The 26,116-nt window shown below is 41.5% G+C and overlaps 2 protein-coding genes across 2 annotated transcripts in view; one reads left to right on the top strand and one right to left on the bottom strand.

Moving 5' to 3' along the window:
* The window catches only part of LOC142194602 (arylsulfatase H-like), a 28,055-nt gene extending 13,280 nt beyond the window's left edge, over positions 1-14,775 (top strand). Inside the window, exons 5-11 of the mRNA XM_075263848.1 lie at positions 258-380; positions 3,266-3,689; positions 6,029-6,165; positions 7,612-7,746; positions 9,485-9,647; positions 13,387-13,508; positions 13,743-14,775. Of these exons, the coding sequence (XP_075119949.1) occupies positions 258-380; positions 3,266-3,689; positions 6,029-6,165; positions 7,612-7,746; positions 9,485-9,647; positions 13,387-13,508; positions 13,743-14,116 (1,478 nt within the window). The 3' untranslated portion in view covers positions 14,117-14,775. The remainder of the gene's footprint in view (positions 1-257; positions 381-3,265; positions 3,690-6,028; positions 6,166-7,611; positions 7,747-9,484; positions 9,648-13,386; positions 13,509-13,742) is intronic.
* A 3,655-nt stretch (positions 14,776-18,430) lies between these two features.
* CD99 (CD99 molecule (Xg blood group)) overlaps positions 18,431-26,116 on the bottom strand; it is a 46,664-nt gene continuing 38,978 nt past the window's right edge. The window contains exons 13-15 of the mRNA XM_075263862.1: positions 24,895-25,008; positions 23,444-23,500; positions 18,431-21,996 (exon numbers count right to left, since the gene is read on the bottom strand). Of these exons, the coding sequence (XP_075119963.1) occupies positions 21,971-21,996; positions 23,444-23,500; positions 24,895-25,008 (197 nt within the window). The 3' untranslated portion in view covers positions 18,431-21,970. The remainder of the gene's footprint in view (positions 21,997-23,443; positions 23,501-24,894; positions 25,009-26,116) is intronic.

Raw genomic sequence — 26,116 nt, 5'->3', positions numbered from 1 at the left:
TTAAAGGGGCCAGAGCATAATTCACAATCCTAACATAAACAACCCCAAAAGCTATCACATTAGGCCCATGAAATACTTGTCTAAGGGGGAAAGTGAGCTTTACGTGTTATTTGGGTGGCCATAACCCAGTATGATTCATAAAGCATGTGAATGGATTTGCAAGCATAACTAAATGCATGTAAGAAAGGGAAGAGTATTTCTAACGCTACATAGGCTTTATGCACACGATCCATTTTGTATTCTGCATATCATTTTAGGTATGGATTCATGTGGTGGAGCTCGTGTTGTAAAGTGGCTTGGTGAAACTGGCGGACTCCCCCCTAACGAGACTACATTTGCCTCCATTCTGCAGAAAGAAGGCTATTCTACTGGAATTATAGGTAATACCCTACCTTGTCATACAGTTACAGTCCTATGAAAAAGTTTGGGCACCTCTATTAATCTTAATCATTTTTAGTTCTAAATATTTTTGTGTTTGCAGCAGCCATTTCAGTTTGATCTATCTAATAACTGATGGACACAGTAATATTTCAGGATTGAAATGAGGTTTATTGTACTAACAGAAAATGTGCAATATGCATTAAACCAAAATTTGACCGGTGCAAAAATATGGGCACCTCAACAGAAAAGTGACATTAATATTTCGTAGATCCTCCTTTTGCAAAGATAACAGCCCCTAGTCGCTTCCTGTAGCTTTTAATCAGTTCCTGGATCCTGGATAAAGGTATTTTGGACCATTTCTTTCTACAAAACAATTCAAGTTCAGTTAAGTTTGATGGTCGCCGAACATGGACAGCCCGCTCTCAAATGATCTGAAAACAAAGATTGTTCAACATAGTTGTTCAGGGGAAGGATACAAAACGTTGTCTCAGAGATTTAACCTGTCAGTTTCCACTGCGAGGAACATAGTAAGGAAATGGAAGACCACAGGGACAGTTCTTGTTAAGCCCAGAAGTGGCAGGCCAAGAAAAATATCAGAAAGGCAGAGAAGAAGAATGGTGAGAACAGTCAAGGACAATCCACAGACCACCTCCAAAGAGCTGCAGCATCATCTTGCTGCAGATGGTGTCACTGTGCATCAGTCAGCAATACAGCGCACTTTGCACAAGGAGAAGCTGTCAGGGAGAGTGATGAGAAAGAAGCCGTTTCTGCACGTACGCCACAAATAGAGTTGCCTGAGGTATGCAAAAGCACATTTGGAGAAGCCAACTTCATTTTGGAAACAAAGATTGAGTTGTTTGGTTATAAAAAAAGGCATTATGCATGGCGTCCAAAAAGAAACAGCATTCTAAGAAAAACACTTGCTACCCACTGTAAAATTTGGTGGAGGTTCCATCATGCTTTGGGGCTGTGTGGCCAATGCCGGTACCGGGAATCTTGTTAAAGTTGAGGGTCGCATGGATTCCACTCAGTATCAGCAGATTCTTGAGAATAATGTTCAAGAATCAGTGACGAAGTTGAAGTTACGCCGGGGATGGATATTTCAGCAAGACAATGATCCAAAACACCGCTCCAAATCAACTCAGGCATTCATGCAGAGGAACAATTACAATGTTCTGGAATGGCCATCCCAGTCCCCAGACCTGAATATCATTGAACATCTGTGGGATGATTTGAAGCGGGCTGTCCATGCTCGGCGACCATCTAACTTAACTGAACTTGAATTGTTTGTCCAAAATACCTTTATCCAGGATCCAGGAACTGATTAAAAGCTACAGGAAGCGACTAGAGGCTGTTATCTGTGCAAAAGGAGGATCTACTAAATATTAATGTCACTTTTCTGTTGAGGTGCCCATACTTTTGCACCGGTCAAATTTTGGTTTAATGCATATTGCACATTTTCTGTTAGTACAATAAACCTCATTTCAATCCTGAAATATTACTGTGTCCATCAGTTATTAGATATATCAAACTGAAATGGCTGTTGCAAACACCAAAATATTTAGAACTAAAAATGATTAAGATTAATAGGGGTGCCCAAACTTTTTCATAGGACTGTACAATTCTAATTTTGTTTGTTTACGTTTCTTTGCCTTCAAAAGACCATTCAATGTAAAAATACACCATTATCATACACATATCATTATGATAGACACCATGATAGTACTTAAAGGGTTGAACTGTGTATTTACTCAACCATGTATTAAAATGGCTGCGAGAAATGGATGAAACTGTTCAATTCTCATAACTACTTTGCATGCGTGGGGAAGTCTATTGATGGTTCCATGAAAAGGGACTAAATTAGGACATGTTCTATATTTTGAGGGTCCATCAAAATGGACCTAAAACAAAAACCAGATGTGTGAAAAGCTCCACTGAATTTACATGTGCCTCTCAGTAGTTAATGGTACCTGTTACACTGCTGCACACCTATGTATGTCAACATAGCAAAACTGTATATACAGGTACCAAAAGACTGTGTAGGGAGTCTTAGCTTTCTCAACAAGAACACTAAAAATAAAACTGCTGTGAAATGATTAAAAATAATAATTACACAAAATATTTATCTGCTCTTTTTAATTTTCCTTATTGAGTGCCATTCTATTAAGACTCTATACAGATCACAGAAAAAGGAGGTCATATACTGTGGGGAGGAGAGGGGCAAAAAAATGGGGTCATATAACATTGGAGGGGGGGGGTCAGAAAAAGGGGGTCATATAACATTGGAGGGGGGGGCAGAAAAAGGGGGTCATATAACATTGGAGGGGGGCAGAAAAAGGGGGTCATATAACATTGGAGGGGGGGCAGAAAAAGGGGGTCATATAACATTGGAGGGGGGGCAGAAAAAGGGGGTCATATAACATTGGAGGGGGGGGCAGAAAAAGGGGGTCACATACCATGGTGGGGGGGAGTCTGTGGGGTGGAAAAAAAAAAGGGTTTTATACTATGTGGGGGCCAAATAGGGGTATTGTTTGATATGAAAATGGGAGATGCATGTTCTACAATTTTAATTAGAGGGGACCCATCACGCAACCAAAGATAGCTGGGTTAGGTATGTTTTATTTTTTCCTATAGTTGGCCTCAGGCAGCAGAGGGTTGAGTTCACCCCTGCTAAGCGAAGATCACTCCGCACAGAGAAATAAATGATCCTGAAGTCTTCTTTTCTTTTTGGTTGCTATGACTCTTAGTATCTTTTCCATCTTTTCTTGTAATATATTACTGTATTACCCATGCTGCTGTAACACACTGAATTTCCCCATGGTGGGACTATTAAAGGATTATCTTGTTCTACGCTTTATTGCAGCATGTTTTATTCTTTACTTAGGCAAATGGCATCTTGGGCTGAATTGTGAAACTCTCAATGACCATTGTCATCATCCTCTTAACCATGGCTTTGACTACTTCTATGGTATGCCCTTTACTCTCGTCAATGAGTGTCGGCCTGGAAGGTTGCTGGAAATTGATGTTCCTTTTCGAGCACAACTAAGACTTCTTACTCAGCTCATGGCTATTACTGTAATGACATTAGTGATTGTTAGATACAGTAATATGTTCCACATCACCTGGAGTCTCATTTTTTACACTGCCCTGTTTAGTATTTTATTTTTCATGACGTGGTACTTAAAATATGGTTTTCTGCAATACTGGAGCTGTATAATAATGAGAAATCACGAAATCATCGAGCAGCCAATGAATGTGGAAAGATCTGCATCTCTTATACTCAGGGAGGCGCAACAGTTCATTGACAGGTATGTTGGCTTGACTTTTATCTTGCAACAAAACATATATCATATATGAAGATTTAGGTCTCACCAGTGTTTTCAGTTCAGTCTTACTAATATTGTAGCGTTTGGAATTTTCTTAATTTCGAATTACGACCACATGAAACGATTTTTGGTCATTATCACCTTGGGTATTGTCACATTGGTACTTGTAGAATGAGCACTTAAAGGAAATCTGTCACCAGTTTTATAATGACAGACACACTGGGGTAGATCTATTAAGACGATGTAAATTGATGTATTATCTGCCAGTCTTAAAGGGAGTCTATCACCTCCCCAAACCATTTAAACTGACCCTACAGTGATATAGTTCCTGTAACACTGACTAATATCATAGCCTTTTTAATGATTAAGACTGCTTCAGATGCCAAGAAAATTGACTTTTATCCATTATGCAAATTAAGCACACAGAGCACAGGGGGCGTTTCCTTTACATCCCTGAGCACCGCACTAGCTGATGAATCCACCTCTTTTCAGTGTCAGACTGGGATGTCTAGAGCCCACCAATGGAATCGTTTCTAAGGGCCCACTTCCAGGACCCCTTTAGATCAGCTTTACCAACATATTGCTCACCTGCCATATCATGTGCACCTTTGCACTACCTAAACCCACCTTTACACTATCTATGGCAAGCAGACAGCGTGGCTCCTGGTGTTGTTAACATTAACATGATCATACAACTAGAGTACCCACAACTGTGGTTATCAAGAATATAGTGAGTGAGCATGGAAATAATACTGGGAGCTGCGCGTTTTGGTAAACATCTGATCTGCAGTGTTCTGTCTTAGAGATCAATGGGGGTCTAACATGCAGGGCTCCTTCTGATCAACTGTTTGAAGGGACCATGGTGCTTTTGCAAGTGCCCTCACCCTTTGCTATTTACATCACACAGATCTGTTTTATGTGACCAAGCAATGTAATTACATCCTGTGATAATATCACTTCTCTGATATAAAATAGATGGGGTGTGATGTAAATAGATGGGTTGTGATGTAATGTATAATATGCTCCACAGTGGCCCCCACACACTATAATATGCTCCACAATGGCCCATGCACAATATAATATCCTCCACAGTGGCCCCCCACACAGTATAATATGCTCCACAGTAACCTTAAACGCTATGATATACTCCACAATGGCTTCCACAGAGTGTAATATACTGCACAGTGGCCCCCCCCACAGAATATGCTCCACAGTGGCCTCCACACAGTATAATGTGCTTCAGAGTGGCCCCCATGCAGTATAATATGCTCCATAGTCATGCACAAAAGAAATAAGCAGGGCACTCACCGGGGTGCTTCATTTAAAATCGTGATCCTTTATTTCATCCGTCTTAAAACACTTTGCACAGGAAGAGAGGGGAAGCAACAATTTCAAGCTATGTCCGTTTCGTGCACTTAGTACTTTGTCCATTAACAATGTGTATAGCTATCACGGTGCTGATGGTGCTGTTACCAGACCTCCACTGCCTATTATGAAAAAGCAGCAAGATCTTACGCATATGTAGTGCACTGTTATAGTCCTCCTTGTGTCTCCTTCTCAACCTGCCCTGTGCTCAGAAGAGAAGAGGATTTATGGGGAGTACTGCGATGAATTTTAGAGAAATTAATCAGCCTTAGTGTGATGATGGTGACCTGTGGTCCCTGTGACTATGGGCCTTGTTCCAATTGCAACCACTGCAAACCTATAGGTATGACAGTGCAACTGTATAGTCTCAAGTTATGCTCCTGCAATGCTACCAGATCAGTTACCCAATTTTCTAAGTGAACAGCCATTCACATAGGTGGAATTATCTTATAATTATGGAGCTGCTGTCCTATCCTTTTGGAAATCACCACTGGTCTGTGCTCACATGTTCATAGCTGGATTGCTTTGTATTTCAATGAGCTTTTGCTCTATTGAATTATTCTTGTAGACATTCTAGGTTGGTAAAATGACCATATAAACTCTTCTGACTATCAGTAAATGGTGAAAGCACTAATGATAGATCCAGTCTCAGCACTACATATACAAATCATTGTTATTCCCACTGACTTTAAGGGGTTGTACAGAACTAGAGAACCATGGCTGCCTTCTTTAGTGAATGATGCCACACTTACCCATGTGTTGTCTCTGATATTACAGCTTAGCTCTGTCTACCTCAATGGGTCTGAGCTGCAATACTAGATGAAACCCATTAACAGGCCTGGCACTGTTTTTGGAAAACAACAGTAATCCTGTCCCATTTCTATAATAAATATTATCTCATGTATCAGGTATTTTATGTCATTAGTTTTAACATTGCATTTTTTTTTTATTCTAAGAAATAAGGATGCTCCTTTTCTGTTGTTCGTTTCATTTCTCCATGTTCATACACCAATGGTGCCCACAAAAGCTTTTACTGGAAAAAGCAAGCATGGACCTTATGGAGATTTTGTTGAAGAGATGGACTTCATGGTTGGTAAGCCAAGGATACCCTGATCTGGGTGCAGTTGAAATATTTTGTATAGCTCCCTGTACTTTTCCTGAATAATCATTTTTGTTATTATTAACAACCAATACTCTATCAAAGAGCCAAGACTCTACTGTCAGCTGGGTTGTCCTGGGTGGGAGCAGAAAAATAAGGATTGCAAGTAGGGAGCTAAATTAAGATTGGATGCTAAGACTAATAGGAAAGATTGCTCAGGAAATTCCAACTTCACTAAAATTGGTAGAGGGGCACCTATTTAATAAGGATGAAAAGAGTTGGAAGTTGTGGAGGTGGTGAATGGTCCATTTTCAGAGCTCTTGCACATGATAATGTAACGGTGTATCTATGCCAATAATAATACTACGCCCAGTTTCTGGACATGCCTGAAGGTAGGGCTTCAACACAGGAAATTGATTCATTCAGGAAGATCCATAAGATAGAAGCTATCAGTGAAGAGTGATGATCGGGAACACGTAAGTCATGCCATGCTGGATTGTTTGCATTTGCTGAACTCATGATGGAGTTTTAACTTGACCTTCACCTTATGTGGACTTTATTAAATTCATAAACAGCATGTGACGGAACACTTTCTATAAATGAATGAATGTATGAAACCTTGTGAGTCTCCACATAAAATCAAAGGCAGTGTATAGGCCCTTAGTAGTCTTTGCTTCACATTAGTTTTCAGATATGTATAGCACAGATCTATTAGGGTAAGTTCACACAAAAGAATATTTGCAATGGAATCACAAAATATCTGCAGCATCCCACAGTGCTACTGTTATAAGTGTTTGTCTTTTGTGCCTCTGGGTTATGTTGGTAGGTCCCATCCTCTATGTTCTATGTGATTGTTTTGCAGCTTTCCCTTGTTATTTTTCTCCCTCTTTGTTTAAACCTTTGCCCTGGTTTAGCCCTGACCAATCACAGGCCACTGGGTGGGGTTGTAGGAGACCTAGGTCTCTAGGGTGTCTGTTGAGGGTCAGTCTGTGTCTAGTGTGTAGCTATTTTGTTTGCCAAGAAAGGGTTAATTTTCTCTCTTTTTTTTTTTCTGACAGTGCAAGGCTGTGTATAAGTTTCACTTCAGCTCACCAGAGGGTAGGGGGCCATAGTTTCATGAGGACAGACTGTCAGCAATCACAGGGAGTCAGAAAGGAGTTCAAAAAAGTTTATCCAGGTCTAATGTTATGGGCAACCTGTGGGGTCCCCTGGCTTCTGAGCCCAGTGTAGAGGCAAGCAAATAGCTATGCCAGTGGTCCTGTCTGAAAATCCCACTGAAAAGAATGGGGAAAGGAAAATTTTCTTCTTATGACAGGAAGATTTCTGCTGAAGATTTTGCCTTGATGTGAACTTATTCTAAGTCAGAATTAATCAGCGCTCTATTATTATTATTATGATTTTTCTTATTACCAACACTTGCAACATTGATTATTTTTTCAGGTTCAATAGTCAATGCTATTGATAATGCTGGATTAAAGAACAACACAATGATCTATTTTGCCTCCGACCATGGAGGACATTTAGAGGTTAAAGATGGCAACAACCAAACTGGAGGATGGAATGGAATTTACAGAGGTGAGAAAAAGCTTCACATTGTGATATAATGCAGCAATATCTGTAATGTAATAAAACTGTCACAGTGATGCTTCCGAAGTTTTGATTGATGGGTGTTGAGCTGGACAGCGGAGATGAAGGGCAGAAGCGTTCAGCTAAGCAATGTGCTGCTTTAGTACTGATCAGCATTACCCCGAGAACTAGGTATATTGATATACATACAGTACTTATACAGACTATACACAGCTAGGACTGTATATACATCTGCATCAGAATCTTTGTTTAGAGACTCTGTCGTAGGATTACTCAAAATTGCTGGATGTAAAAGTGTTTCAAGACCGACTTTTTTTGTTTGGCAGTTTCAGGGTAAAAGAACAGGCACCCAACCAATTCCATTATAGTCAAAGGGGTCTCTCGGACATTGTTAGGGAGGGTTCACACGGTGTAACGTGCCGCGTGATGTGGCACGTCTACGCCGTGGGACCCTTTGCGGGCCGTACACGCTCCCATTAATTTCAATGGGTGCGGGGATCGCATGCGCTGCGCTAGTTTGCGGCCGTGATGTTGCGGCCGCAACATCACGGCCGCAAACTAGCGCGGTGCATACGATCCCCGCTCCCATTGAAATCAATGGGAGTGTGTAAGGCCCGCAAAGGGTCCCGCGGCGTAGACGTACCACATCACGCGGCACGTTACACCGTGTGAACCCTCCCTTACTGTCCGCTGTCTTAGCAGTCCATGTGTTTGTTGTTCTGGTCCTCCCACATATTCTGACTCCATCACAAGGCAGCAAGGCTCTAGAGACAGTCTCACTGTGTATATCTGTATTGAACCAGTTACTTACTCCAAGAAACCTTGCCAGATATTGTCTTACTCATATAAGAAGATTCCAATAGAAAGTTTCTTTCCAGGCTGAATTCTTGTAATAATGTAAAAATAGCAGCAACAAGTGAAAAGAGAAATCTTTGCCAAGTGGGTAGAGATGTCTGAACACTAAAATGGCGACAAACAATAACACATTAATAGGGTGAAGGGAGGATCTAATGCAGCAGAGTCTGACTGCGGGGGCAGATAGGAGGCAAACTAAAAGAAGGCAAACTTCGCTAGCAGCAATAATATCTATATGACAATCAACGTGACATCAGACTGCGGCACCGATGTGAGCATGGTATAACTCCATGTCTACCGGGAACAAATGGTCCTGTGCAAAAAGCAATCAGACCTGAAGGGATTATATTTTTTAATTATATTTTTATATCCATCATAACGCGGTAGGAAATAATTCACATATGAAGATAGGCTATCAAAACTAAATTTGATTAGCCTACAGAAGAGAAAGCTGTATGATATAAGGCGTATGATATCTTTGTATAAGTATGTGCATGGGACTGATAAAAACCCAAAGCAATAACTACAGCGAACACACAGTCACAGCTTAAAATTTCATTACAAAATTATTATTCTACTGTCTGAACTGTAAAGTTATCGAACATGTTCCGCAAGATTTGGTAACGGTGGACAGTGGGTCGGGCTTTAGAAAACTGTCTGGATACTGTATCTTCTAAATAAACCACAGTGTTTAGAGAGAAGATATCCATTCCCCATTCTGCTTTAAAAATATGTAAAAAAAAGTCCTTGGGTTAGCCCAAGCTGTAATGTTATTCCCTATCCACAGAGAATAAGATTGTCCCAACCCCATTCAATTCATGTATTTCATGTAGGGCATTTCCAACATGTTCTCATAATGTAACATTTTCAGGTGGAAAAGCTATGGCTGGCTGGGAAGGTGGTATCCGAGTACCAGGGATATTCCGGTGGCCTGGTGTGATTCCGTCTTCTGTTAACATTGATGAACCCACAAGCCTAATGGATATCTATCCAACCGTGGTCTACTTGAGTGGTGGAAAATTGCCTAATGACAGGTTTGTGTTAAGTTTGCGCCCAGGGCTGCCCCATAACAGGGAAAAATGGGGGCCTCCTCTATCTCCCGACGCATCTTCCAGTTATGTGTCCTGTGCCCCCACACAGTATTTAGTATATTCCCCAGTGCTCCCCACACAGTATAATATTCATCAATCTCCTTCCCCTAGTCAGAGGCGTAGCTAGGGGTGCAGCATGGGGGTGGGGGGAAGGTGAACATGTCCAAGCTGGGCTCCAACTTAGGTATTCTGATATTATAGTATAGTGGTGTATAGCGGTTCCACACAGGGCTGTAAAGACCATTTAGGTGAATACAATTGAGTAACATTAAGTGACTCTTAACACAAAAATACTGGGGCTCCTCACTTTTTCAGGCACCTGACCCACATCATCCTCTCCTGCACACCCATCCTGCTGCTACCCTCAATCATAAAATATATAATATAACCCCCATAATGAATAATACCCCTAAGTGCATCTTTAAATTAATACCATCCCTGTGTACCCTCTTTAAATTGTGCATAGGCCATAAAAAAAGATTAACCTTGGACAACCCCTTTAATATGCACTGCACAGTTTAATGTCCTCCCTTCCCCACAGAATGTCAGCTCCTTCACTGCTCCCACACAATATAATGGCCCCATCACTGTTCTCCATACAAGTATGGGGGACCAGTGAAAAGGCCACTGTATGGGGGAACCAGTGAAGTGGCCATAAAAAATTGGGGCCAGACATCCCCTTAAAAAAGGTTGTCCATAAACTGGAATGATAACTGTGACGGTCACCAGGTGCAAAAAAAAAAAAAAGTATACTCACCTGTCTCCAGCATCCCGTTGTCTCCTGCCTCTGTCTGTTCGGTCTCATGGCGGTGCCTCATTTCTGGAAATCCTGTACCTAATTGGTCTTTACAGTCACACGAGGTGCAGGACCTCCAGCAAATAAGCGCTGGCACAAGACTGAATGGACATTGGCAACGGACAACAGTGTGCCGGGGACAGATGAGTATGCTGATTTATTTTACACCTCATACTCGCCACATCTGTTTCTCCTCTGCAGATCAGCTTTTCCAGGGCAGAGCAGCTACAGGTAATGGTAACAATTCTAGGAGCCACGATGTTCACTTGCCATCCAGGGTGTAGCAGTAGGTTTAGGTAGTGCATTGTTGCACATGGTATAACGGGGGAGCAGCATGGCTCCCAACATGTTATTACCTTTAGCTGCCCTGTCTTGGTACCGCTGGTCTGCAGGGGTTCTGATGGTGGGCCCTAGACATCCCAGTCCAACACTGTCTGTGTCTCAGTGCAGGAGCTGCAATGCTGTGACGTCTTCGCACCCACCTATGCCAAGAAGCAGGCCTGAAGTGGCTTGCGATTTATAAGATATCTGCAGGAAGCATTTTAACCAGATCGGTGTCTGCAAATAATAATCTAGTTAAAAGTAAAGCACGTATTTATGAAGGCCCTGGGGTGGGCCCCACAATATCAGGGTACCTAGGGCAGTGCCCCCTCTGCCCCCTGCTAGCTACGCCACTGCCCCCCGGTATAAAATGCTCCCCAGTCCCCCTCAATGTATAATGCTTCACAGTGGCCTCACAGGGTATAAAATGTTCCCCAGAGCCTCCATATAGTATAATGCTACACAATGGCCTGACACATTATAAAATGTACTGAAGATGCCTCTGACAATATTGTCCTGATAACAGCCCTGTTCACACCTTGCCACTGCTAATATATTGTCAGAGTAACCTCAGTGGTTATGAAAAAATATTAAGGCTAGGCAGTAGAGGGTTAATCAGAATTGCCCCTTCTGCCTGGTTCACATTTGCATTTGGTAATCCGTTCGGGGAGTCCGCATGGGGACTCCCCCAAATGGACTACTGATCGCACTGGCAAGCGGTGTGCAGGGAAAGCACACGGACCCCCTAGACTATAAAGAGGTCCGTGTGCTTTCTGTGTAGTGCCCACGCCAATCATGCGGACATGAAAGTAGATCACAAAGTACTTTTCTGTCCACATGTTCCGTGCAGACATTGTGCAGAGAACACATTATAGTCTATGAGGTCCGTGTGTTTTTACTGCACACCGCTTGCCAATGCATTCGGTAGTCCGTTCGGGGGGCCCCATGTGGACTCCACTGAATGGATTACCGACGCAGATGTGAACGAGGCCTTAGTCAGTTATTTCATAAGAGTGTAATATGATTAAATACAACATATTACATGAAGGGAATGTATCGTACTCAGAATGTGGCCATACTTTTTATGATGGAATTGCTATGGACGGTTTCCTTTTGTTGTTTTTTACTCATGCATATAGCTTTGAGCAGAAATTTGCTATTATCTACTTACAGCTCCTACTCTCAAAATGTGTAGTCTGGTCCTGAAGCCCAGGGATGGAATCCACCTATACAGTGTCCATACACTGCTGATACAGCTGACTTCTAATACATCTGACTTCTGATACCTGACTACTGATACGTCTGACTTCTGATACGTCTCACTGCTGATACCTGACTTCTAATACATCTGACTTCTGATACGTCTGACTTCTGATACGTCTGACTTCTAATACATCTGACTTCTGATACGTCTGACTTCTGATACGTCTGACTTCTGATACCTGACTGCTGATACGTCTGACTTCTGATACGTCTCACTGCTGATACCTGACTTCTGATACCTGACTTCTAATACCTGACTTCTAATACATCTGACTTCTGATACCTGACTTCTGATACGTCTGACTTCTAATACCTGACTACTGATACGTCTGACTTATGATACACCTGACTTATGATACGTCTGACTTCTAATACCTGACTACTGATATGTCTGACTTCTAATACCTGACTACTGATACGTCTGACTTCTGATACAGCTGACTTCTGATATGTCTCACTGCTGATACCTGACTTCTGATACCTGACTTCTGATACCTGACTTCTGATACGTCTGACTTCTGATACGTCTGACTTCTGATACCTGACTACTGATACGTCTGACTTATGATACAGCTGACTTCTGATATGTCTCACGGCTGATACCTGACTTCTGATACCTGACTTCTGATACGTCTGACTTCTGATACATCTGACTGCTAATACCTGACTACTGATACGTCTGACTTCTAATACCTGACTACTGATACGTCTGACTTCTGATACGTCTGACTTCTGATGCCTCTGACTTCTGATGCGTCTGACTTCTGATGCGTCTGACTTCTGATGCGTCTGACTTCTGATACGTCTGACTTCTGATGCGTCTGACTTCTGATGCGTCTGACTACTGATGCGTCTGACTTCTGATACCTGACTTCTGATACATCTGACTGCTGATACCTGACTTCTGACTTTTTCCGAGATGAGAGTCAGAAATCACGTACAAGCTAACAAGCACATATAATGGTGCAGATTTATCAAGTAGATGGACCATAATTCTGGTATGATTTTCACCAATAGAGGTGTGGAGTCACAGTAAAGGGTTGCAATGCAAACTTTTAGTTCATCTAGACTAAAGCTAGGTTCACATCTGTACACTAGAACATCGGTTACCCATGGACCCCATGGACAATAATCAGTCTGCCAGGTATCCGCCGGGTGTCTTTTTTTATACTGAAAAAGTAGTGGAAGGAGGGATGTTAGTATTACCCATTACCCCCTGTGTGAAGGGAGGGGGAGCTTACAAAAACTAATAAATGATGTTCAAATATTTATATTTATATTATTTATTTTCTGTTCCATTAGAATAATTGATGGAAAGAACTTGATGCCTTTACTCACAAGACAATCTCCTCACTCCGAACACGAGTTTCTTTTCCATTACTGTGGCACTAAGCTCCATGCGGTCCGCTGGCATCAGAAAGCGAGTAAGTGCTTTATTTCATGTTCTTTGTTCTGCTCTCCAGACTATGTAGGTGCTAGGTCACTAATAATTACTAGTAGTGATCATTATGGAATTGTGGCAATAAATGTAAATGGAGATTACAAAACCTAATTTGTTTACTGAGAAAATCAATCGGCCTGGATTTTAGGGCAGCATGACCACTATATTGATTTATCCCAGATTCTTAAATCTTCTGCATTACATTTTGTTTTCCTAGGTGGCGCTCTATGGAAAGCTCACTACATGACTCCAGTCTTTTCCCCTGAGGGTGCGGGGGCATGCTATGATACTGTAATCTGTGCTTGTGAAGGAGACGGGGTTACTCACCATGATCCTCCATTATTATTTGAACTATCTGCTGATCCTTCAGAGTCCCACCCTCTTGACTCTCATGTGGACCCCCAATATAAGACTGTACTAGACCGAATAAAGATGGCAGTGGTGGAGCATCAGAAAACCATCACTGCTGTGCCTATGCAGTTTTCTTTCCTCAATAACCTATGGAGGCCCTGGTTACAGCCATGTTGTGGGACCTTTCCTTTCTGCTGGTGTGATAAGGAAGACGGCAATGTAACAGAAATCCTCCAGTGAGATCTTGTGATTTTTATATTGGACAAGTGTTTAGGTTGTCAAAGGCCTTATTGATCAAGTAATTCTATCATTAGATAATTGTCATATATTCATTATTATTGTCAAATCCTTCTGCAGCAGTGGAGGACAAGGTCTTCTGGGTATCCGCATGTCACTGGAGTATAGACACTGGGTTATAGACTATCTCCAGTATTATCTAAGTAATGAATGGCCAGGGTTGGGTAAGGAGGCTTCAAAACCAAAGACTCCCTCCAAAACAGGACTATATCCATGCATGGGCCTAACTTGAGGGGGTGCAGAGGGTAACGTCGCACCGGGGCCCAAGAGCCTTAGGTGGCCCATAAGCACTGACATCAGTATTGAGATTGCAGCTTCCATCTGACCCATAAACCAAGGAGACCCACAGATTACCCCAACCACACTAAGGTGCATTAAACGCCTCAGTTCCCGCTACCATCACTATCAAGAATTTGCTGTAGGGATGAGGTAGGGGCCCCGGACAAAAGATTGCATCGGGGACCACAAGACTATAGTTACACTACTGCGTCCATGGCGATATTGGTCCACACTTACAAATAAAATTACACTTCACAGATAGAGAAGATGTCATATTGTCCAGAGATGGTGATCGCTCATTGAGGACAGCCCTGATAGGCAATGAGAGGGGGGGGGGGGGGGTTGCTGCCTTCCTGCCAAACACCTTTTAGAGATACTCCCCAAATTTCTGTTGCTTTAAAGTATAAATAAACTTTTGATTTTGGGGCAGAATTTGTGACATGAATAAATATTGTAATGTACTTTATTCATTTGTTGGCTCATTTCCATGAAATCCATGTCTGTACCTTCTGTATTCTTAGTCTCGTTTCTCTCCTTGGCGTCCGGGCTGTTGCAGGAATTGGAGACTTGGGGAGTGGGTGGATAACTTGCTTCACACTTTGGTTACAGTTATGGGTATATTAGATACACCAAATTAACCATTTATGCAACCATTAACCATTTATGCTAATTAACATGGAATGATTAATAAACTTGGATTACTTGACATGGAATCGCTTTATTCACATATTCCATAGTGATTGGCCAATATTGCCTTTGTAGCATTTTGACAAATATGATAACTCTTCAGAGGATTTGCAAATCTGTATCTGTATGGCAGTATAATATCTATTGTGCACCAATTATTTAACGTTCAATACCTATAGGGACTAGATTTGCCCCGCTGCCCCCTAACCTGTTGCACAGTGGAAGGAGTCATTTGTCCAGCACTGATCCATTCGATAAGTTTGTCAATGATGTCATAGTAACTTGCGGCCGCCTTAAAGGATTTTACTGATTATAGAATAATCCTTTTGGACTCTTTTCCGCTTTCACATAGTACTAGTGTCAGTTTTGGATTTGAAAATGATGACAGATCCCATTTAGGGCTTAGCTCACACCTGTACATATCACAAGCAGATGTTGGGTAATACTATTGTACATGGGAAATCTTGTCTTCTTAAGCACACTGCCCGAAGCCTCGCAGTAGGGGAGATGCCAAGGGCTAAATTAGATTAGAATGATAAAAGCCACAATTTAGATGTCTGTGATATCTCCTCTAGAATGAGGCTTCCATCTTATCCTACCCGGACTTTAAGGGGCAAGTCCATCTGCTGAAATAGAAATGGAGAAGAAACGCTGCGCAATAAAGCGGTCAAAGATGTGGACTCCGATGACACCTAGTGACCATTTTCTGGTACTACCTATAGTCGGAAAAGTCTGGCTACGACTCCCGTTCTCGAAACATGTCAGGGAGTCAAGCTTGTTTAAGAAATGGAAACATCATCAAGGAGTTAGAGCTTGTTTACATGCAGTGAACTTTTAACAGCCGCAATAAAAGTTACATTTTAAGGACTTCGGAGTGGAGCTGGAATCTTTTTATCTCACTTTGAATCTTATAGTTGGAAATGTCAGTTTTGAGCTATAGTTAGGAAGTACATTCCAGTGCTCCGAGTATGATCAGTCACGTCTTACAACATGCTTGTACATCTCTCTCATCTCCTAGTCTTATATCAGGCGAGGAGACCACTGGTACTTGGCTTAATCATAAGGGCTTTTTTTCCGATGTAGTTCCTGTAAGTATATGGTTAATACCTCTGTTACTGCCATCGATAGAAAGATCCCTATTATAAAGAGATTAGTTACTTGTAATACTCCTTATGTAGTTTACTAAATAGACTGTGCAGATTGGAAGTTTACCTACATGGGTTGTAGTTCCCATAGGTAAAGAGATTGGATTTGGGAGCATATCAATGGGCACCATCAACCCCCATTGTCCATAATCCTTCCAATATAGAAAAACAGGGAGACCTTTACAGTTAACAGGAACTGAAATTGTCAAATTGTAAGAGATGGGGATTTGCGATGTCTCCTATTGAATTTGGAGGGGTTTTAGATCATGGTGCTGTATGTTCTTAGAGGGGTTAAATGTCAGATACCAGTTTTCATGTATTTGGGTGGGCAGAGTTTGTCTCGAGTCTAGTTTCGTAGTCTGTACCCTACTTTCACGGTCTATGTTTAGTGACCATAAACACATCAGAAAAAGTACATTGTCTGCACCTCTATTTTTCGACTAGGCTTTTTCTAATCTTGGGAAACGTAGAAAACTCTCTTTTCTTTCTTGTTACTAAGAGTGGACATTTGCAAAGGAAAGGTGAGCTGATTTTTTTCATTTCTCGTGCCATCTCTCTGTAGTGAATAGATTTCCAGCACATGCAGTAATACAGGCTATAAACCAGGGCAGGGTATCCTTTCATTAAATGAAGAGGAGTTATAGAAGCACGAGCCACAAAATAGAACCTGTTCTATATTTTGCAGAGCAGAGTGTCGGCCCGCACATGGGACCGTGAAATTCATGGTCGTGTGTACAGGCCCATCAAAAACAAGTGGTCAGTGTGCTGTAAAATACACGGAGAGCACACTGACCACAGCCACGGTCCAATGGGGAAGACATATTGCCTTCACAATCGCTCCTCTCACAGTCACCTTGCAATGGTCTGTGTAGGCTGACTGACAGATTTCTTGTTGATCAGCTCCTGGCTTGACTGGAATTAGCCAGTGTAATACTGCCATAAGCTTCTATTCACACTTGTATCAGGGGTTACATCAAATATGACAGAAAGAAACGCGCCGCATGCAAGAACATAAACTCAAAACCCCAAATGGTAGCCTGTAGAATACCAGTGGTATCGGTCATGCAATAGATCAGGAAATACAATGTCATTTACATTCTAAGAGCAAACTGTAATGCAAGTGTAAGCAAAGCCTAAAGCCAGAATCACAGGACTGTAGAAATCATCCAAAGTTGCATCTGTAACAAAGACTCCATAACTGACAATTCTTCATCTACATGATTAACCTGTATATCAGTGAAGGATATAGACAAAGGTCACAAGAACCAAGACCTTTGCAACAGGGATTTAAATAGAGCATTCTGGAGATATTTTTCGTACTGTAACGGATGCGAGTTTTTAAGAGGTGGAAGTTACAGCATGTACCATGGTGGGTCAATGGTCTGTGTACAATTCCTAAACAGCGTCAGCAAACAGTTCACAAAAGTACCTTGCGAGAAACCCCTGAAGCGGCTGCAGCAAAAAAGCATTGCCAACTTTCTGCTTCCTTTATACCTACAGGGAAACCGCCAGCATTTCCATAGGTATTACTGACATGCTGCGATTTCCAGAACGGCAACGGTTTTGGAAATTGCAGTGTATCCGCTGAACATATTTTTCTGCCATGTGTGGTAGGGATTCTCTAGATGCAGGGACTGATAAATGCTATGTTTTTTTTTCTGCAGTGTTTCTGCTGTGGCCAAACAGCAGCTGAAATGTGGAACCCTGGCCTGACCCCTCGTTCATATCTGCGTTTGTATTCCGTTCGGGGGAGTCCACATGGGGACTTCTCCGAGCATAATACCGAATGCAACTGGAAGTGGTGTGCAGTGAAACCACACAGATCCCCATAGACTATAATGGGGTTCGTGTGGTTGCCACCAGATCTCCTCAGGGAACATGCAAACAGGAAAGTAGTTGACAATCTACTTTCCTGTCCAGCACACCAGACCCGATTATAGTCTATGAGGTCCATGTGCTTTCACTGCACAGCGCTTGCAAATACGTACGGTATTCCATTCAGGGGGGTCCCCATGCGGACTCTGCAAACGGATTACCAAATACAGATGTGAACGAGGGGTTAGGGTGATCTCTCTCAGCTTTTTTATATTGATCAGCTATAAGATCTCCTAACATACATGATGCAATAAAACACAGCACAAAGAAATTAAAAAAAACCAAAACATTTATTTAGAGTACATTAATACAGGCACATGGCAAGCTTTTAAGGAACACAAAGAGGTGATGCAGGTACAGCATTTGTAATACACTGTTTTCTTACCTTTTCGTACTTTACAAACAGCTCTAAAACCTTGACCATCCTGTAACAATTAGCTCAGTGACTACCATTTTATACAGATTAAAGGAGTTGTGCAGGACTCAAAAACATGGCTGCTTTCTTTTTCTCTGGATATAACACGTGGCCAGCGGACATCTCCATGCCATTAAAATGAATGGGACGGAGCTGCAGCATGTGAATAACCTACATGATGAAGAAAGGAGCCATGATTTCAAAGTCCGACACGATCCCTGTATATGCCTTACACCTGACCTTCTCTATTGAACTAACACAAACATATACCCTACTATATTGGACTTTTATGCCACATTGGAATAAGTCAGTGGTAAAATGCCACCATTTTAATTACATTATGGAACCAATACACCCACCTGGTAGACATATTCTGCCCAATACACAAGATCAAATCCAATCTTCTTTCGGGAGAGTTGGTAAGTAATACGCTTACTGACATCACTTATATGGCCAGGCTAATGGGAACCTGTCAGGGATGTTATGCTGCCCTTTCTGAAGTAAAAGGAATGTATCACCAATTTTTTTACCCATTTATTAAAACCGGATAGTGAAATATCTTTTTTTCTGTTTTCCTTTGATTGTAGATTATTAATCTAGTTTCTATCAATGATTATGAGGCCGCCATCTCTGCTGGAGATATGCTTTACAGTATAGACAAGGCCATAGGCCGTCTGAAGACGCTTCATTGAGGACTATGGAAGAGTTTCCTAGACAAGATCTGTGCAGGGAGGGGGAAGCAGATAAGATGTGACATCACCTATTTTCAGAAGTAGATCTAATGATGCGTCACTATGGGTGTAATTTGTAGAGGTGTGAACTTCTATTGTGATATTGTCCATCTTGATTATGATATAAATGAGGTCAATGATTCATTGAAAACTCCCCCAGAATTAGTAAGTGTAAGGCTGCTATTAGACTTTAGGGGACCGTGTGAAATTTGCAGTATTTATAAATCTAGATTGTGAAATAGAAAATTAAAAGTTCTTTAAAAAGGTTTCTCATAAAAAGATGGTTTAAAAAAAACAAGCCATTTTTGATGACCCATTCCCTAAAGGATGAAATAGTGATAAAATCTGTTTTCAACAGTCTGTGCAGCAATTTTAAAAAGCTTTAGTGACAAACAGCCACATTGCATGGCCAGTTCTGCCAGCAAAGAGTTCAATGAGATTCATTATACCCGAGCTCCACTGCCCTGCAGCTGCTGATTGACAGATTTCTCCCTCTGCACAGTAACAAGAGTGATGCTGTGAATCAGCAGCTGGACAGCGGGGAAAGCATGTATATCAGGGGTAGGGAACCTTTGGCTCTCCAGCTGCTGTGAAACTACAACTCCCAACATGCTCCATTCACTTCCATGGGAGTTCCCAGAACAGCAGAGCAAGTATGCATGCTGGGAGTTGTAGTTTTGCAACAGCTGGAGAGCCGTACGTTCCCTACCCCTGATGTATATCATAGGAGTCCTTGGTGTTGGCTGTTTGCCGCAAAGCTTAGAATGTAAGTAGTCAAACTGCTGCACAGTAACTACACAGAAAGATCAGCAAACTGCCCAGGACAGGTTCCCTCTACCATAAGTCTGCACCGAACTACTAACTCCTGTCAGAAACGTATCTAATGAAAAGCTGAGACAAAACACTGTTTCAGTAGATCATCTTAGCAGTTAAAGGGGTTGGCCGCTTTCAATGAACACCTCTCTGATGGGTCTATACGTTAATGCAGTGCCACTTTACTGTTTGTGCCTTTTAGAGTTGAAGTGACCAACCCCTTTAAACAATAAGAAGATTTATTCCCTTCAACAAAGACTCACATCTCTCTCGTCCCAACAAGTCAGCTGGCAGATATAAAAGCTGTAAGTTAAAAGCTAATGTCACAATATCCTCTTAAAAAAAGGACACATCTTCCCCGGCCCATACCGCACTCAAGATGGCCAAACACATTAAACAGAAGTAGGTCAATGGTCGAACATCTGGTAGATGATTAGTTCATAGATCTTACACATTTAGCCCATATTGGCCATTATAGACATTCCCACTTGCCATGGGGAGATGATCTTTCTAGAAACCTAAAAGAAAAGATCTTTTATAATCTGTCGAAACATCCAAACGTGGCAGGTGACTGCGTCTTCGGTGCGCCAAAACTAATTTTTGTTAAAATCCAGCAAAAGGAAGTTCAGTAAGGTTTTTATACTATAACCTATATTATACTACACAACTATAATCTAATGTGTATGGGCACCTCGAGCGCAGCTAACAAAATTGAAAAAAAACAAACTTTTTAACGCATGATCTTTTAAGTTTATATTGCTGTCTGACATTTTTTGTTCTAGAAACCATTCTGGAAAATGTACCTAGGACAACTTGTATTGTAAACCACATCACTATGACTTTTTTTTTTTTTGTCTATAGCCAACGGAAACAGAAGACAGTCACACGATTTCCAAGGAATGGCCTGTGGTTAAATGGCCAAGATAAGAACAAAAACGTAGGGCCTAAGAACCGAGGTTCTGTGTCTTATGTAAAACTGCCACATAAGAAGTTCACGTGTGGCCAGACAACATAAGAGCGAGCTTAGAATTTACATGTATTTAGTCAATTTGATTACATAATGAATCCTTCCTTACTTAATACATATATACAGTAACTCCTCACAAACCTGAGGTGCGACCAAGGAGTGCACATGGCATGGTGAAAGTATGATACAGCTCCTGTACTCAGCCTTAGCCTTCTGGGGATAGTCCCAACCAGAAGGGCCAAATGGATTTTCCACCTTCATTCCTTTCCTCTCACAAGGATAAGCGACTATGTCTCTGGTTGGTAGATGCTAACTTTGGTTTTATGAGAGGAAGTGGAGATGAAAGTGGAGAAGGCACTTTGATGTCTCAAAGACAATAAACAAGACTAAAAAAATTGCAGCGTTGCATTTATACTTCACCAATTATAAATTCATGTTCTAGGGTGGTAAAGCATATTTAGTTGGCAAAATATTTTTCAATCGGTTTGCATGTTATATAAAAGCAACCTGAAGGTGGTACACATTTCTAACATCAGTTTGCTAAAAAAAAACAAAAAAAAACAAAAACAAAACAAAAAAAACAAACAACAACAACAAAAAAAAGGAACAAAAAAATGCTAAAAAGGAGGGCACAGAAGTACCAATCTTCATTTGGAAAGCTGGTTCTAAAATTTTTAAATTAAAAAAAAAAAAAAAAAAACCCCTCTAAAATCAAGTCAAAAAACAACGTTTGAGATTACACATGTAACAGGCACGATCTGACCAAGAACATTGATAATGTCTGTGGTTGTGCTGCTTCCAGCATATAATTCTGAGAGATGTCCTCTTCGGGAATTGCATTTTGGTGGCCAGCTTTCACACAAGTCGGTAAGCCAATAACAGCAGCTATTTTGCAAGCAGAGTACTTTGAACTGCAAAAGCAAGCACAGAGGGGCGCATTTAGTATTATGGGTACAACTTCACCCTGGAATAAAATGAGCAAAGATTAGCATTTTGGCACATCTAGTCTGATATGATATTGTCACAATTTGCTCGGTAAGGTTTGGTGCAATTATGCGCACGGGTTTCTGTTCTGCTTGGGGACAGACACCCCAAACAGAAAGCTAATCCGCATAAAAAAAGCAGTCACCTTAGTAAACCACACAGATCCCATAGACTATAATGGTTTCCATCCGACAAGGGTGAAAAATGCAGAGAAAAAAAAAAGAGCTGCTTGTAGCGCCCTTGTCCCCACATTTTTCATGCGGAGAGGCGAACGGAATACCCGGGCGCAACAGTAGAAACCCGCTAGTCAGTGTCCGCCTGTGAGCGTCTTAACCGGGCACAAAGTCCTAAGAGTCCGACCTTGAGTCTAGTTAAAAAAAAAAACAAAAAAAAACACGGTTTTGCCGCGGAGAGGCTGAAGACGCTCACGGGCGGACACTTTGCAAACCCATTCAAATGACTGGGTTTGAAAACTGACTGCCGGGTTTCCGTTTCCTGTCCAGTTTCTCAGGCAGAAGACAAAAACCTGAAAGTGGAGACCGGGCGCAGGTGTGAACCCGCCCTAAGTGGTATAAACTTAGACCTGACAGTATAAAGACACATCAGATTCATGATCCAGAACTTTGATAAATCTGGCACATTTTCAGACGGCCAGTCAATATTTTTGCTTTAACAGTAAATGTGTATGGTTATCACGATGCCCAGAGGAAGCAAATGCAAAAAAATACAAAAAATATTTCTTTATTCAGATCACGTTTTTTACATTCGTTTAGCAGATGCAAAAAGTGGATGTAGAGACAAACACAAATAGATGGCCATACATTTGGACAGACACAAAAGTATGGTATACTATGTTTCTGTGCCTAAAATAAAAATAAAAAAAATATTTTATTTTTTTTAAACATGGATACCTATGTAAATAGACGGCCATCTGTTTGTACCCTTTTGCTTTACACGGCTGTAAAACTCATGATCTGAATGGAGCCTAAACAATTTATTATCATTCTTGGGTCTAAAATTCCACACAGAATTCTATTTGTCATGCACACAATGCAAAACCCATATTAGCGGATGCGGATTTCAGTGTGGATATATTGCATGTAAATCCTTCTCGTGTGCAGTAAAGTCTACTGGACCCGCAGAAAGCAGGTGTACATGACACGTGCTTACAGAGGAGTAAACAAGTGAGAGCCATTTATATTCATTAGGATACGGGGAGAAGGTCAGCTGAACAAATACAGAAATATTCTGCAGGCGACAGCAAACAGACAGAAAATGGTGTATAACTTCCTGCTCTGCTAAAAGATGGTACGCAGGTCTACCTGTGAATCCTATGAAGGACCCCACAAGTACGCAGCACTCAGCAATCCCTACCTTGAGGTTCTGACTGGTCTCCTTTATGACTTTCCATGTTCACATTTTCTGGATCCTCTGAAACAAGTTGCACAAGTTAATACCAATGATGCTGCAAAGCACGGAAGCCTAAGTGTTTAACCCCTTCCTGACAAAGCCATTTTCAGTTTTAGCTTTTTCCTCTCTAATAGCTTTAAAGTGGTGGTCCAGGAATTTTTGTTTTATGGCCATATATATCTGATTGATGGGAAGGCCGACAGGTCAGTTGTTCGGAGGTGCGTTTATTCTGTGTACTATACAGTGCACAAAGATGGAAGCAGTTCTGTGTGTGCCCTGCAGTGTCGCCATGTACTCCGCTTCTATTGAAGTCAATGGGAATAAAACTGCAGTGCGGGCACACAGTCACTATACAGAGCTATCTGGTTTCAGCTCCATGCACTGGATATATCTCAAACAGCGGATCCATGTGGGGTGGCCAGTCAGCCCCCCAACTGATCAAATACTTAACTTCTACAACATTAAATAGTGGCATTTGAATTTATCTCAGTAGAAGCAGTGGTGCAGACCCAAACAGTCAAGACAGGGACACAAAATAAGCAAACTGGTTTATTTAGAAAAACAAACAGGAAAATAAATAAACCTTGACTTCAGGCAGAAAATGAATAAAACTAAATACAGCCTTAACTTCAGGCAAAAACAAAATATAAATACCTGCTCGTCTGAGCCACTAACTAAACAGAACTGATAACCTAACTATACATGCGGCTTAGTACCAGCCACACAAACAAAAGAGGAGTAATATAGTCTCACCGGACTCGGGGTTACAGGACAGAACCATACACCTCCTTTCACCTCATGGAACTGCAGGCTCTGCAGCCTTTTCTGGCCCAGTAATGAGCCAAGGATCTACACCTGGACTGAGGCCTACTTCAGATCTGCCCTGGACCACACATATGTCAGAAACCTTGGGCTGATCTATCTGGACTCCAGCACTCTGCCTGTCACCTTCTCACAACATATAATATATATTTATTACACACACACACACACTGTCACATATAACAAAAAGTTAACGCAAACATAACATATTAGCTATCCATGCATCCAAAAATGGCCAAACAAAAAAACATTTATCATATATGATGAACCCCAAAGTAGGGGGGAAAAAAAACATTGATAATTTTTTTTTGCCATTTTACCGCTCAAATTAAAAAAAAATAAATAAAATGGCAAAATTGGAAAAATACAACTTGCCTTGAGGACATTACAAGGATAAGGCAATCTATCTGTTTAGGCGTTGTCATAAGCATTACTCATTGGACTGAGGACAGACTGCTTAATGTGTATATCAAATTCAAGCAGATACTCAGTGTTGCCTTATTCCAAATGTCAGCAATAAATAAGGAACCATTGAACGTATTCAAACATATTTGGGGATTATTTTTGGCATGAACAGATCATTGGTAGCTTACCCGTGGCACCTTTGAAGCACAGCTTTTTCTTCTGGTAAGCTATGAAACTTGATACTGCCCCGACCACTGCCACAGCGACGGTGCTGACGATACCAGCCACCATGCTCTGATTTTCTGCAATATACAGAACATTTTAAGAAGGGTATTAGCTATAATACATTTGGTAATTTGTAACAACGCTGCTACCAGAACAAATGCCCCCTTCCCCTCTAAAGATGCACATAATGAGAACACAGCCCCAGCACTTTACAAACCAGTAGTCAGGTTGTGCACCAGGCTATAGGGCACAGGAAAAACAGGCAGCAAATAATGGCTGGACTACAGCACCCAAGAGGATTATCCAAATGAAGGTGATGAAAAAAAACACTGAGGGGGGTCCTAATATCTGTATAAATGTGTCAAAAGGCCATTAGAAAGAGGACACACTCCTAGGTCTAGAGGAAAGACTGTTTTGACAGCAACAAACAAGGGGTTCTTTACTGTAAGAGCATTGAGACTATGGAGCCCTCCTTCAGAGGAAGTCATCATGATGAATCCACTAAGGCTTGATTTACACTAGCGTTTGTACTCTGCCTGCATTTTTCCGAAAACCGACGGACCCCATCAAAGTCTATAGTCTGCTTATTAAGCAGATTAGGTTTCAGTTTTTCAGATTCCTCAGTGGAATGCTAGTGTGAACCTAACGTAAGGGTCGGACTCAAGCGGACTCTGCCTGCAAAAACCAACGCAGTCAATGGGAGGTGGAAAATCCATGTGGAATTGGCAAATTTCCTAATTCCTGAAGCGGGGGGAGAAAAATAAATAAATAAATTTAAAAAAAAAAAGGAAAAAAATCCACTTCAAGAATTGGAAAATGTTTTTTTCCTCCAGCACAGTGTATGGACCTTGAAAAAACCGCTAGCGGTTTTTCAATGTGGTTTTTGCCAATTCCACGTGGCTTTTCCGCCTCCCATTGACTGCGTGGGTTTGAAGGAAGCTCCCCCCCCCCTCCATGGGCAGTTGGCTCCAGTTTGGGACATCATTAGGACTGGCGTACGGAACGTCAATCTTAATAAAATCACCCTACTGTATCCATGCAACAAAATACCAGTATCGTAACCAAATCTGCAAGCAGAAAAGCTTCATTGCATATTTCAACATTTCCCCTCCCCCCCATATCAGTATGTCTTAGGAGTGTGGGAGGAAACCCACACAAACACGGGGAGAACATACAAACTGCAAG

The sequence above is a fragment of the Leptodactylus fuscus genome, chromosome 2, assembly GCF_031893055.1.
Source record: "Leptodactylus fuscus isolate aLepFus1 chromosome 2, aLepFus1.hap2, whole genome shotgun sequence".
Classification (NCBI taxonomy): Eukaryota; Metazoa; Chordata; class Amphibia; order Anura; family Leptodactylidae; genus Leptodactylus; species Leptodactylus fuscus.
Note: the sequence above shows the minus strand (reverse complement) of the source record. Positions and strands in the feature narration are given on the sequence as shown.